This window comes from Dichotomopilus funicola (assembly GCF_033296635.1).
Source record: "Dichotomopilus funicola strain CBS 141.50 unplaced genomic scaffold C8A04scaffold_28, whole genome shotgun sequence".
NCBI lineage: Eukaryota > Fungi > Ascomycota > Sordariomycetes > Sordariales > Chaetomiaceae > Dichotomopilus > Dichotomopilus funicola.
In genome coordinates, this window is record NW_026944049.1 from 344955 (window position 1) to 358996 (window position 14042).

The window sequence follows — 14042 nt, forward strand, 5'->3', positions numbered from 1 at the left end:
TTTGATATGGCTATGGCGCGATTTGGGACTCAGCTGTAGGAGGAAAGATACTGGGTGGCCTAGTTTAGGAGCGTACTGATCATTTAACGAGCTTTCGCCAGGTGTAAAGAATTGAGAAAGTTAATATCTGTCCCATCATGGTATCCGCTGTTGTTTCCATGTATGCGCCGGCCGTAGCGGTGAGCCACTGAATTGCCTGATTAGGCAAAAATGAGGTCGTGCCCGGGTTCGAACCGGGGTTACTGGAAATATTGACCATCAGTCAAAATCCAGAGTGATAACCACTACACTACACAACCTGTGCAACATATTTGCCACGGTTCTCTTCAGAGCCTGTCATACCAACACAATACCCTGTTATCACAACGGGAGGTTCATCCCACCACATACCTATTGGTCTGCGGGTCTGCGCTTGTGCGGGGGTATTTATTGCCAGGGTGGGATCTACCGAGAATTACTTCGCACAGCTTGCATGTTCGCATTTTCCCCCATGGAAGCCTCGCTTAGTTATTCGTCCTTCATTTGGACTCGGGGACAATGTCCAGGCCGCGGTACCTCTTTCGGCGTCGAGCATAGCAGTACCGCCAGCTCATACAAGTAGGACAAGTAGGAAACTATAGGGCTATTACGTGCTCATTATCTCTCGCCAAATACCATTTCCACCGGGTATCTGACTCTAATCGCCCCCAATGCCAGGGTATCATGCGCAAACATTTTCTACATCGTTCCGCCGGTCTGGTTAAAACCTAGACTTGGCAAGCTAATTTTTGGCTTTGCAACCGAAAATATGCGCCCTGGAAAAAGCCCATCATAGCTTCTACAAGATGTTATCTTACTCCTCACCTTCCTCTATACCCTCCTCTTCTCCGATGTCTACCTCCTCATCCTCTGGTGGTTCGGGGACGTCCACCGTAAATTCGGCCTGGGTCTCCTCTGCGTCGTGGTCCAGAACCACAAACGCGACCGTGCACATGTCTGTGAAGCCCTTCTTGCCTAGCTTGTCGCTGGGCACCGCATTGATGTACTTCCACCCTTCGGACAAGTCGTCCGGCTGTTTTGGGAGCCCGTAGGCGATCTTTGGTGTGATATTCGGTGTATCGTCACTCTGGGAGATTGAAATCGGTGCGGGGATGGGAGTCAAGTCAGGGGAGCCGACCGAGGTTGTGAGGCCATTCGGGTAGCGTTCTTGGATGACGGTGAGGAGTTCGGTGGTGAGGCGCGAAAAAGGCCAGTCGGGGCTGGCGAGGAGAGAAATGGTGTGGATTCCATATTTGAGGCGGACTGTCATGTCCGCCTCATCCACGTCTTTGGCGTTGCGCGGCTGGGAGCAAGGTTAGGAAAAGCGTGTTTGGTTGTTGGCTTGGTGGGGGGTTCAAGGTGGCGGCGGGGCCAGGGCTTGCCGTACCATTTTGGACGCTTCTGGTGCCAAATTTGAGGATATGGTAGACAGCGTCTTTTGGGGGGACTTCGAGAACAGGTGACTGATTTGGCTCGATGGTGAAACGATGTTGCCGAACACACGTCTTTCGAGGAGCTTGTCAAAAAATGTTCCAGATGCTGCGCCAAGCTAGGTACCCAGGCAGCTGTGGAGGGGCATCTTTATCCTAGCAAGCAGGAGCTTGGACCACCTGCAGGCATTTTCTTCTGCAAACAACGGAATCATCAATTAACCTGTTCATTAACAAGCTCCGAGGTTTCGGGAGGACAGGAAGACTTGGAGTTAGTCCCGACTTCGACGACCGCCAGCATTGAACATCTCCCAGCATGGCCACCCCAGACAATCTGGCAGACTGGGCCTCCCGGCCCAAACACCAAGAAGCGTATCGTGCACCGAACCAGGCCGAGCTTGAGGCCCTCTACCGCAACTCGCGACTCTCGTTGCCCTGGGTCCTGCGGCTTCCTTTAGCTACGACGCTTTCGTTTTTTGCCGGTTTCACCCTCGGCGCATCCTTTGGAGGCAAGATGACCGGTCTTCGCTTCCGCGCCGAACACGCACACAAGATGCCGAGTAGCTCGACTGGATGGTATTTGTACCACAAGAGCAAGAACTACCAGGTGGCTTACGGTGGGCTTCGGGAAGGGTTCCGCATGGGGTTTAAGGTGTCGTTTTGGACAACGGCCATGTTCGCGATCGAGCGCATGTTTGATGTCTACCGCGGAACTTCCGATATGTTCAACACGTTAACCTCCTGTGTCACGGTGGCTGGGGGGTTCAGTCTATGGAGTATGCTGCATGACGTTTTCGCCCTGAGGTTATACATAATTCCCGCTAACACCTGCGTCCCCCCTACAGACCGTTTTTCGTTGCCGATGACAGCCCGCACGACCCAAACAGCCTTAGTTGCCGGGGTAGTATATGGAGGGCTCCAAGACGTGCTCGGTTTAATCAGGGGTCGCCCCATCGGTTACGTGGATTGGGCAAGGCAGCGATTGGGATACCCGCCACAACCGCGGCCGATGCCATCGTGAGGGCGAATTTCCGAGATATTGTGTCCCCATCCATCGCTCGGCGAACCGAATCAGAGGCTCAAGAAACAATTCTTTTTGTCCTTGCCCACTTCACATTTTAACGACCCTGACGGATCACATTCCATTCGTCGCGCCAACGCCGCCGATTCCCCCGAAACAAATCAACAAGACAGCATCAGCGCGCGCTCCACGACGACCTGGGAAACCCCCACGTTTCCTGGGTACCAATCGCGGGTCAGCTGACTCTTTGCACCAGCTGCACGCCGACATCAACCGCACTTCGTTCCCCGACTCGGGCTTGCAGGGCGGGGATGATGCTGCTGTTGCAGCAAAGGCCGACGGTGCTCACCTGACATGTTTCGGCCCTTCGCAACAGGTTTCCAGGCTCCCGGTGGTTGCTCCATCAAACCACGACAAATTTACCCAAAACAGTTGGCTCCCGTTCGTCGACTTCTCGGCAGCCCCGCTGCAAGTGCCTTGGACGCTCATTGTGGGGCTTTGTTGCGATGCCGGCAGACAGCATCGACCCCACAGGCGCGGCTATCTGCGGTTTTCTGATAAGGGGACCGCGATAACATCATCGATTGCACCGCAGCCCGTGCCAGAGGCACCGCTCGATGCACAATTGCAATCTCGTCGCTTGACAATTCCGAGCCGGATTGGTGGGTTTCGGTGCATTGCAGCATGGGGAACGGCCAGCGATACCGGGGGAAGGGGTCAAGGAGTTGGGTGTTGGTAAGGAGTATATCTTTGCAGTTCGTCTCATCAGGCTTCGGGCCGTAGTGCAAGACCCGGCTCCTTTTCTCGACCCCTTTTTAAAACCATTTACCACCTAGCTCATCCTATCGCATTGCGGTTGGTTCACCGTCTCGTCCACACGTCTATACACATCCCATCGTGGTCACACACCTTGTCTTCTCCCACACTCGCCTCTCATCGCTCGAGAGTTTTGGAAACAACAAAACCAGCGATTGGCCTCTCTGTGTATCGGTTTGAGATGGCGCGGTTTCCAAAAGCACTACATCGCGCCAGCATCCATTCACCATGTAACCTAACGAGAGCGAACCCCAGCTTCACGACCTTGACCCGAAACCCATGCCTAGCTTCCGCCGCCCTTCAGTCTCTTTCAATTCGACTGCCTCGGCCCTTGCAGATAGCGAGGGTATCATGCCCAACCCCCCAAATATTTACAGCATCTACACGGCCGTTGCATTCCTCTTCCAGCCAATCGTCACCATCCGGTCCTCTCACAATAGGTGCCGCCGCGGTAACTATACCCGCAACAGGGCCGTCCGAGGAACCCTCAGCGAAGATGGCCGAGTCAGCTCCACTGGCCGTGCTCCCACTCACCAGCATCCTACGGTCATTCATGACAATGACCGTCTCATCCTCACCGATCTTGCTCCCGCCTTCACTGGCGGCGATGTCCATCCTGGCCAACGCAACCAGTCCGGCCCTCAACCCGGACAAGAACCCCCTTCTCCGCTTCTTCCTGAAAACCACATTTTACGCCCAATTCTGCGCTGGCGAATACGCGCCCGAGGTGCGGAGGACAATTGAGTCGCTCAAAAGCATCGGATTCGGTGGTGTGATTCTAGGGTACGCTAAGGAAGTGGTGCTCACGGAAGAGCAGATGAAAGATCTGGCGTCTTGCAACGATGGCGCGGCCGCGGAGGAATGCTTGCGGACGGAGATTACTCCCTGGACCAACGGCACAATGGAAACGGTCCTCCTCGCCTCGCCGGGAGATTTTGTCGCCCTCAAGTTTACAGGGGCCGGCCGCCAGGCGCTACACGCACTCTCCCAGTCACTACCCCCCTCGCAGGCCTTGTCGTCCGCTATTGACAGCATCTGCCAACTTGCCGCGTCTCGCGGAGTAAGGCTTTTATTCGACGCTGAGCAACAGGCGCTGCAGCCGGGAATCGACCAGTGGTCTCTAGATTTTATGCGTAAATACAACACGGCTGAGAGCGCCGTCGTGTATGGAACGTATCAGGCATACCTCAAGTCGACACCTGCTACCCTAAGTCGCCATCTCGCTGCCGCACGCGACGGCGGCTTTGCTTTGGGCGTGAAACTCGTTAGGGGCGCCTACCTTGGTTCTGACCCCCGACATCTCATTCACGACACTAAGGCCGACACAGATGCAGCCTACGACGGCATCGTTCAGGCACTCATCGAGAAACAGTGGGTCGGCCCTTTGATCCGACCACCCACCTCGGCTCCGGTCCAGGGCCGGAACCAAAATGAACAGACGGCGGCCGAATTTCCAGAGTTTGCCTTGGTCGTGGCCACCCACAACCGCGAGTCCGTCGTCAAAGCACGAGAGCTTCTTTCTAAGACCAACACAACCTCGGATGTGGCGTTTGCTCAACTCCAGGGCATGGCCGACGAAGTGAGCTGCGAACTAGTCAGCGCAAATACCCCCGCTACTATCGCCGGATCGTCAGCCACCATGGAGAAGCCACGCGCGTATAAGTACCTTGTATGGGGTTCGACGGGCGAGTGCATGAAGTACCTGCTGCGGCGAGCCCACGAGAATCGGGATGCGGTGCAACGAACTCGGTCAGGGAGGGACGCGATGCGCACGGAGTTGTTGAGGAGATTCAAGAGTGTGCTGAAGGCTTCGACGTGAGCTATGGATAGCGGTTATGATACCGAGATGGCGTCATGTGATAATGGAGGGGCCATGAGGGAATGTGGGCCGGCCTTGATGCGGCGTTTTATCTCCCGATGCTTTTCAAGCTCATTACGAATTTGGGTACATGGTGCTTTGCCACTACTATTCCTCAGCATTCTTCCGCTTCTCTTTCGTCTTAGCCTTTTAGCGAGCGTACTTGTAAATATTATGACTTGATGAGTTACCTTCCGTTCCTTTCCCATCATGGCCTTCTTGGGCGGCGTCCGAGACTCACTATTAACATGGAATCCGAATTGCTATCTTGATCTCCGGCCGACGGCCCATCCGCCCTTATAACCCTCGTAATGCCATCCCTACAATGACCAAACTCTCGCATTGTTTCCGCTTCTCTCGCTCATCACTTATCTTATCTAGGGATTGGATTCCGTTGAGCCGGTAATACTTGCGCACTTTGGCCCAGTCGGTAGTTTGCGCGAGCTCTTCGTCAGTTACAGGCGTAGGTGTTCCTTGAACATGTTGTTCCAGATGGCCGTATATGGTTTGTTCATCCGGTGTTTGTGTTTGGCTTAGATTTTGGTTGGCCGTAGAATTTGGCGGTAGAATGACCTTGACGACGACTAGATCCCTTGTCTTCCCTGGTGTGATGCCCCAACGCCGGTATGCGTCCGAGATCTGGAGAAGTTAGTTCAATTAGAAGTTTATTAAGCCTAAATTGTACTTATGTTTTTTCTTGTTAAAAAAGAAAACTTACATTATTGTTCGTGTTCAGGGACATGACGATTTCGGAGTGCACGTTGGGTGTCCGTAATGACCCGTTAAGTAAGCTGTTGATGGCGCTGTAGACGGCTGATAGGAGATGAATGCGAGAAATGATGGTGGAAGCATCGATAAAAGCGTACTCGAACTCGCTGTTCCTCGACAGGAGCTGTTTGTGGAGAAAATCGGCGTTGGCTACATTGCGGAAGAGGCCCAGGTATACTTGGTACTCAAGAGGGATGTGCTCCAACTGAAGCTTCTCGAGAGACATGGCGCTCGCGGGGATGACGTGGATTTAAGTTTGGGAGTTACCAAAGGGATTGGGGCGGAATGACGGCGATGGAAATTGTAAGCCGACAACGCCGATCTAGTTTACCGGTCTTTGGACTCGCGGGAAACTTGATATTGTTCGCTTTTTCTTCCGTTTTTTTCTGCTCAAAATGAAGTCGGAATTTGTCTTTTTCACATTTATGGGTCGACGTCGGGAGCTAGCTTTCCAGGTTGGAGGGGCAGTGCGGGGTCCGTGGCCCTGGAACGGTGCTCCAGGCCAGAGCTGTGGAGCACAGACACATGGCTCACCTGCACAGCCAACCCTAACCCACGAGCCCATCCGTCGTTTTGCTGGCGATTCTTGGGCCCCCTCTCCAGTGACAGAGGGTGGAATTTCAATCTGAGACATGTGCGCGTTCAGAGCGCAAATAAACGGGAATACACTAACTACTTAACTTGTGAGGCGCAGCTTCCATTCACCGCTTAAGTACCCCATGCAAAACGCTGGAAAACCGATCTCGAACGATGGAAGGCCTCGAAACCTGGGGAGCTGATCGACGAAACAGTGGACTTGGAAGCCGAAGCGAGGAGCGGCTGCGAGCTCCCGTCCCGAAGCGCGGATGTTGTGCCCGTGGTTGACCCTTGTCAAGAACGTGCCTTGTGTGAAGAGGCATTCCGACAACTTGGGCGCGGTCCATCCAATTAGCGGGTTGCCAAGGCCTCTCCTTGGCACCGGCCGGGGCAGGCGCGCCTGAGCGGCACTGCTAAACCCATGAAGGGGCGCCCCTGAACATCGACTGCCCGCCCAAGAACAAGCAATCCGTCCACAATCAACCTCGAGGTTTAGGGAGGGCCCCGGCGCTCTCCATCTTGAACATCCCCTTCCATCCCGCCATCGCGACGGCAATTCCTGCCCAGGATCGGATCCAACACTCTGGTTTTCAAGCTGGCCAGTCGAGGCGCTGGGGGGAATACTTGGTTCCGACGCGCTTTTCCTGGTAGTTATACAAAAATACGTCGACACTTTACCCGAACACCGTATGCATCGGCATCCGACTCGCGCCCCAGCTCGCCACGGCGCCAACGCCGATTGAAAGGACCGCTCACCTGGACGTCTTGCGACGCGGCGCCGCATCGCCCGCCCCCAGCGGCCCCATCTCGGGACCTGCCGCCCGCCGAACGCCATGCCTCAAGCTCGTCCCCTCAAGCGGCCTAGCGACGCCGGCGATGTTCCCGGAGGATCCGACGCGGCGGCGCCCAAGGCGAAACTGGCACGCCTCGATCGTGGACCCGAGGAGTTCTCTAGTGTCGTCAAGAGCAAGTTGCAGTCGTACACGCGAACGGGGCAGGCCTGCGATCGATGCAAGGTACGAACGCGATATATCATCTCTTGTCGTTGTCTCGCACACTGCGCATCGCCCGTGGTGTACGACGCATGGTGCACCATCGATCGTGCATCTGTAGTTCAATGTTGACTAACCTTCTCCTTATCATTTGGTCCTCTTAGGTCCGCAAAATCCGCTGCGATGCCCTCCCTGAAGGCTGCTCCCACTGCACCACACAGAACCTCGAATGCTATGTTACGGACCGCGTGACCGGCCGGACCGAACGACGCGGCTACTTGCAGCAACTCGAGCGCGAGAAGGGCGCTATGCTGGTCCATATTCGAGAACTCGAGAAGCTTCTGGAGAGCAACGACGTGGTAGTACGGCCCTGGCAATGGCCAGGCTATACGACCACCTACCCACCTGGGGTCACTTTCGACCACCACGGCAACGCCGTTCAACAAGACCCGTCTTCTAAAGACCAATGGCAACAAGTTGGATTGGTATGGGTCAAGAACGACTTGTCCAAACCACCAACAAATAGAAATGGCGGCCCAACTCCGTGGTCGATGCTCTCGTCGAGACCCAATGATAGCTATCTGGGAGTTTCTTCCGACAGCGCCCCCCTGAGCTCCATCAACGGGACGACGTTGTCCGTTCTGGGCACCCATATTGATATTACATGCTCCGACGCCCCCGACATGGACGAACCCGCCCCTGGCACGCCGATCGGGTCGCCACTCTACAACAAATCTCTGATGGCTCTCCTTCAATCTAGCCTCAATATTAACCCCCCGCTCACAAACGTCGAGTTGCCTTCCAAGCAAGATGCGTTTCAATATGCAGAGTGGTATTTCCTCATGGTTTGGCCGTTTCTTCCAACGCTTCACAAGCCATCATTTATGCAATTGGTAAGACCTCGGGTCTCGGCTTTCCTTGCAAACAGTGTATGTCCTGCTAACAGTCACCGTAGTTGACTCGCATGTACGAGGATCCAACACATAAACCAACCGTGCCGGAGATGGTGACGATACACATGGTTTTTGCGACAATCTACTTTCAGTATGGCATCAGGAACCGGGAGGAGCCGGAGAAGTACGCTCAGCTCAATGAATTGTCTAACAAGCATTATCATTGGAGCATAAGCAAGCTTTTTGACCTTGCCTCCTCACAATCGGTGGCCACTGTTCAAGCTCTGGCCATGATCGCGGCTCACACCCGCAACTTCCCAAAGCCCGAATGTTGCTTGGCTGTCTCCACTTATGCATTTGGGAAAGCGATCGAAATGAACCTCCACCGAGCCGCCAAAATCCCGGGCGGCGGAACCACGTTGGAGAACGAGCTGCGAAAGAGGACATGGTGGGCGGTTCTCGCCATTTTCTGCACCATTAACGGCCGGCTCGGCCGCCCGATGCCGATCTCGATAGAGGAATTTGACGCAGACTTTCCGATTCCTATCAATGATGAATATCTGGGAGAAGAAGGGATCCTTGACCCTTCCAAGATCGGTCATTGTAACTACAGTGCAGGCATCGCCGGGTTCAAAATCACGCCGCTGTACATCGAGATGTACGCCAAGATTTACAGCGTCCGCCGCGATCCCAGCAAGTATGTCCAAGTGGTCAACCAGTTGGAACAAGCACTCCATAATTTCCTGGACGAGCTGCCGGATGAGCTCAGGGTGGGCAAATGCGCGCCTACAAACCAGGTCTTTGCGCTGTATTGCCAGGCCTTCTGCCTGGAATTCACTTTGTGTCTGAGGCACCCCTCGGTTTGTCCAACGGACGACCCCAAAATCTGCGCTGAAAACACCAGAGTTTGCGAAGATACTGCTCGGAAGCTCCTCAAGGTCGTCGGTTCCCTGTACAAGCTTAAGTCCTTGGACACCACTTGGTACCAGCAAGCAGTCTATATCGGCGCTATGTTTTCCACGCTGGTGGCGCACTGGCAGCGGCGCTACGAGATTACTGCCTTTGAAGTCGCTTCTCTGCGTAGCGACATGTCGCTCTGGCTGCAAATTATCGCAGAAATTGGGAAACTTCTAGGTATGGCAACCCGAGCTTGGGATGTTCTCGGTTATGTTATGTTGTGGCTAATGGAGTGGAAATAGGCACTGGGAACCGGGTCGCTTCCGAGGTAGGGGCCGTCATTGAGCGTACCATCAACTGGATAGAGCGGGACATGACTCGGCCGCCTGGTTCACCCGCCAGACAAGTTGCCATTAAGCAGCAATCTCCCTCGTATCAGCAAGCCTTGACAAGTAAGCAACCACTGGATAACGCATTGGCTCCCAGTGGTGCTCGAGCGACCGTCTCCGAGTCTCGCAACCCCGCTACAACCAACGGCACCAGCTATTACGATCCTGGGCTAGCGACTCCCGCGACTTCTTACCCCACGCTCAACTACGGCGAGCAGACGGCTAGCGCAGTTTCCCTGGGGCAAAATGGGGCTGGAGTAGTTGACTCAACGGACGGGGCCCAGTATCTCTACGCAGCAGCGTCAGCCGCGACGGCCGCGACCACATCCAACACCACAACCGTCGCTATGGAGCAAGCAGCAGCAGCACAAAACCCCCTGATAGCCTTTGCATCGCAGGCAACCCAGCACGTGTCCGGGCAGGCGGCAAATGGGTGGAATCCACAACCTACGCTATTAGCACATAACGGGACCTCAGCAAATACGTGGCAAGACTGGACGAATGCGATTCAGGACACACAAGATCGATACAGCGCCAATGCGCTACTAACACTCAACTCCGGTCGGTCAGGGGACGTGGGCGCCAGTGGAGTAGTTAACCCGCACGCCCCAGGCCCAGGCGACGCATTAAGCGGCGCGCATACCGGGCAATGGCCCCTTTTGCTGTTCCATGACGGATCTGGGAATGTCAGCGGACCATGATATACTGTCTTATTTTCATTTTCTTTTGTTCCCAAAGCTATTGCTTGAACCCCGGTTCCCACACTATTTATTATTGATACCACGGTATACTGGTTTCCTTTGTTTGCCTTCAAATTCCGCCCCTCTTACGCCACATCTAGCGTGAAGGGGCACAATGGCTATTGTCACTGACCGTTGTCAAGTGCGACAATTTTTTGGGATGGAGGCGTTTTAGGTTCAGGCGCAGGGTCGACGGTTAACAAGTGCTGACTGGGAGATCTCTTTTCGACATTACGGACACTCGGCGCTGACGGGTCTTTGGCAACACATTCACTTGGTTGGTTTTGGCAAGGGGGACTGCATCATATACATCTACTTTCTTTGCCCTATCACGGCGTGCTGTTTCATTTTGCTGTCGACGGATGGGGGGACCTAGAATTGAACTCATGGCAACATGCGAATAGAGCTGTATATCGGAGTCTCACAATACACCTTTGACCACCTCATCGTGACTGAGATGTCTCAGGTAGTTCCGGATTCCCTCAACCAATGGCTTAAAAATCCCGGCAATAATCAGCCGCTTTCGGCCAGTATCTCCATGTGCAACCTTGGACAAGCAGCAGTAGTCAGGCTTCGTCGCATCCTGCCACCATATCCGTCCGGTCTGCTCTAGCATCAGAGCTGCACCCGCTTCACGCCCGAAGAACTCTCATTACTCGCCTTCTCGTCGATGTCCCCATCCTTGCGGGGATGCACTGTCTGACCCTCTAAGGGTTGGTCCTCCTGGCGTGGGTTGCGTCTCTTACGGACAACGTCGTAGACATAGCGAATAATGCCGAGCGCGAGCCCAGACGCTAGCACCGCAATGTTGATGGTGAAACCACGCCGGTAAAATGGCTTGTCTTCCTCGCGGAAAATCTGAGCGCCATAAATGCCTGCGATGTTGGCGCCCATGATGACCCTGAAGAGAAGTAGAATGTGTTGTTAGAACTTCGCCCTGCAGTGGTCTGAAGGGGAGTGGCGGATGATGGGTATCAAAGTTGAGCTTACATTGCCATGGCCAAGGCTCGCACTTCAGAGTCTTCGCAAGTGAGGGACATCCAGGCGATGTTTAGGGGATGAGAGAAGGTGCCAAATGTTTGCGTCCAGACGACGCCAAAGTACCGAATGCCGCGGAGGTCACCGAGTTCGGTGAAGGAGCGATTAAAAATGTAGCCAAGAAGATGGCAAAAGAAACCTGCAATGACGGTTTCCCCTCGCTTGTTGCTAGTCGACTGTTAGGGCACTCGACCAAATACCTGGGTGAAGCGAGGTGGGAGAGACAACTCACAAGCGATCCGAAATGTAACTAAAGGTGAAAGACACGGGAAGCTGAAGGAAGAGGCCAACAGATGCCATGGCATTGCTTGTCAAAGTGCCAAAACCGAAGCTCCTAACGATGGAAGGTGAATACGTATCAAAGGCACGCTGTGGGCCGTTGTTGCAAAGTGTGATCAGAACATGACACCACAAACGCCAGTCGGCAAAAGCGCGCTTGAAGGCATCAAGCTTGATGTGTCTCTTCTTCCTCCCCTTCATGGGGTCATCCTGCAGCACGCGGGTTTGGAGGATATGCAGCTCTCGTGGGGTGAAGAGCCTGACACCGGGGAGAAAAGACGGGCAGGGGTTGCGGAACGAATCCGGGAGACAGAAGCCGAGGATGAAGCCGCTGAAAATGGTGAAACCCCCCATTATGATGAACAACCAAAACCAGCCAGCCCGGTCTGCAACACCCCGCATGTGCAGAATCCCGTACGCCAGGAGTTTGGAAGAGGCCTGGCCGAATTGATTCCCAAAGTAAAAAAACATAACACGTTTGGCCGTCTCCTTGCGGGTGTACCAGGTGGACAGCGTCCAGAGTCCGCCAGGGATGAAACCACACTCGGTCAGGCCAAGCAAGAAACGGGTTGCAATAAAGGCCCCATAACTGCTTTGAAATGCCTGGAAGGTACTGACGATTCCAAAGAGGAAGAGTTGGAGAGTGAGCCACTTGCCCGGCCCGACGCGGTAGAGAATCATGTTGGAGGGGATTTCAAACAAGACGATACCGAGTGAAAGCATCTGCTGGCCGACGTTGAATTCGTTCTGGGTAACTCCAACATCTTCCATGAAGCTGTCTGTGATGGCGTTGGCAATGTTGCCTCGGTCGAGCTCTGTGTGTTGAGGACGTTGTTAGCCCAGAGGAAGTCCCCTCTCGGTCCCTCCGCCGCAGCATTGGTTAACGGCGTGACATACGTAGGCAGAAAAACCCGAGTGTTAACAGTGGCATAATAATTAGATCGAGCCTTGGATACAAGTTAGCGTCAAAGGGACACCCCTGCTTCGATGACATAGCAAGTTCGAGGAAGCTTACTTTTTCTTTGCTCTCGCCTCCTCTTCCGGAGTCCAATCACGGCCCGATGAGATTTGCAAATTCTCCTCATCGTCATGCGATGACGCGGAGTACTGAGCCGCATCCGTAGATTTGGTGTCAACGTCCGCCATTCTTCAAGGAGCCGAGCCTGTAATATGTTCTGACGTCGTAAAGAGCAACGGGATAGGTCGAGAGGTCTGGTGAGGATGATCAACTTGAAAATGAGTCTTAATGGTGATGATACGACAACACTGGAGACAGCATTGCCTCGCATTCTTATAAGATGTCATATCCCTTGTGGTCCATCATCCTCCCTCCATGTTGGGATCAGATACCATCCTCCTGGGCAGCGCACGTTTTGGTGGGATGCTGAGGGTTTGTTTCTGGGCGTTGATGAGAGCATCGACAATGAACAGCACGCCATACTTCCAAGAACCGCGCGAGGTCCGTGGATGGAATACTTAAAGTCTTGGATATCCTTGGCTCGCTGACCCTGAGACTTCCCCTTTTGACAGTTTTTCGAGACTCATCAATGTACCGCCCAGAGCGCCGAGAACAGCCGTCCCCCTTGGCAACAACAATCGGATGAGACAGGCGAACTACCAACATCTTACTAGTTTCTATTTCGACCGGGGATTGGGTTTCATGACACCACTCCGTCCCGAATTGCTGGTCCGCTTTGTTTTCGCGAGTGGATAATTACTTAAACCTTGGGGAAACACCAACATTTTGAAGGTGATTATACCATGCTTCAGTGAGACCCCCAGTGCGCGGTAGCTGTTGACGCCCACAGGTAACTGCCGCTGAGACGGAGCGGAGACGTACAAATCCCGGATTGCTATCAACGCCCCCCTCTCCCTGGATCCCTTACAGCGAAAAGTTGAAAACACCGCTCAACAACCGACGCTTTGTGGTTTTACCCCCACGCCTCGGTCTTCCCACACACCAACACCCCGACCAGGAAGAGGAACACTGAGAATGCCGGTGAAACGCGATCAAGGACCCTGCCTTGGCGGGCGTCCTCGTGGGCGTGCCAAGAGTAGATGCCAACATCGCCAAGGAAGTGTGGGCTATTGTTTGGAGGAGCAAAGGCTCGGCGTAACCCGGACTTGACCAGAAAGCCGAGACCTCTGCGTGTACGGCTGACGGGGAGTCCAATGAAACAGTCAAAGAGAAGAATCGCACAAAAAAAGTTGGCTTGGAGGTGGGAGACACGGCTGTTGGGGAACACAGAACTCTTGTTTGGCCGGGTGACAAGGCGCCCGGTTCGAGGCGCGCGAGACAAGGCGAATTCCGCAGCTGAAGCGTGGGC

General features: G+C 54.2%; 4 protein-coding genes and 1 non-coding gene across 5 annotated transcripts; 2 read left to right on the plus strand and 3 right to left on the minus strand.

The window, feature by feature from the left end:
- Nucleotides 1-6: 6 nt before the first annotated feature.
- On the plus strand, nucleotides 7-5104 carry C8A04DRAFT_37037 (FAD-linked oxidoreductase-like protein; the record flags this gene model as incomplete). Its single annotated transcript, XM_062783743.1, has 4 exons — nucleotides 7-35; nucleotides 572-606; nucleotides 1817-2224; nucleotides 3795-5104. The coding sequence occupies 4 exons, from the start codon at nucleotides 7-9 to the stop codon at nucleotides 5102-5104; spliced, it is 1782 nt and encodes a 593-aa protein (XP_062637392.1).
- Nucleotides 214-299, minus strand: C8A04DRAFT_t66. The gene has a single exon. It is a non-coding gene; the product is annotated as a tRNA-Gln (tRNA).
- A 336-nt stretch (nucleotides 5105-5440) lies between the features above and the next one.
- Nucleotides 5441-6137, minus strand: C8A04DRAFT_11919 (kinase binding protein CGI-121-domain-containing protein; the record flags this gene model as incomplete). Its single annotated transcript, XM_062777144.1, has 2 exons — nucleotides 5441-5782; nucleotides 5862-6137. The coding sequence occupies 2 exons, from the start codon at nucleotides 6135-6137 to the stop codon at nucleotides 5441-5443; spliced, it is 618 nt and encodes a 205-aa protein (XP_062637393.1).
- A 1183-nt stretch (nucleotides 6138-7320) lies between these two features.
- C8A04DRAFT_11915 (uncharacterized protein) lies at nucleotides 7321-10359 on the plus strand (the record flags this gene model as incomplete). Its single annotated transcript, XM_062777142.1, has 4 exons — nucleotides 7321-7503; nucleotides 7644-8372; nucleotides 8435-9506; nucleotides 9572-10359. 4 exons carry the CDS (start codon nucleotides 7321-7323, stop codon nucleotides 10357-10359), a joined length of 2772 nt encoding a protein of 923 aa, XP_062637394.1.
- Nucleotides 10360-10668: 309 nt separating this feature from the next.
- C8A04DRAFT_37041 (major facilitator superfamily domain-containing protein) lies at nucleotides 10669-12861 on the minus strand (the record flags this gene model as incomplete). Its single annotated transcript, XM_062783744.1, has 6 exons — nucleotides 10669-10695; nucleotides 11026-11299; nucleotides 11389-11604; nucleotides 11669-12530; nucleotides 12613-12662; nucleotides 12731-12861. 6 exons carry the CDS (start codon nucleotides 12859-12861, stop codon nucleotides 10669-10671), a joined length of 1560 nt encoding a protein of 519 aa, XP_062637395.1.
- Between the last annotated feature and the right edge of the window lie 1181 nt (nucleotides 12862-14042).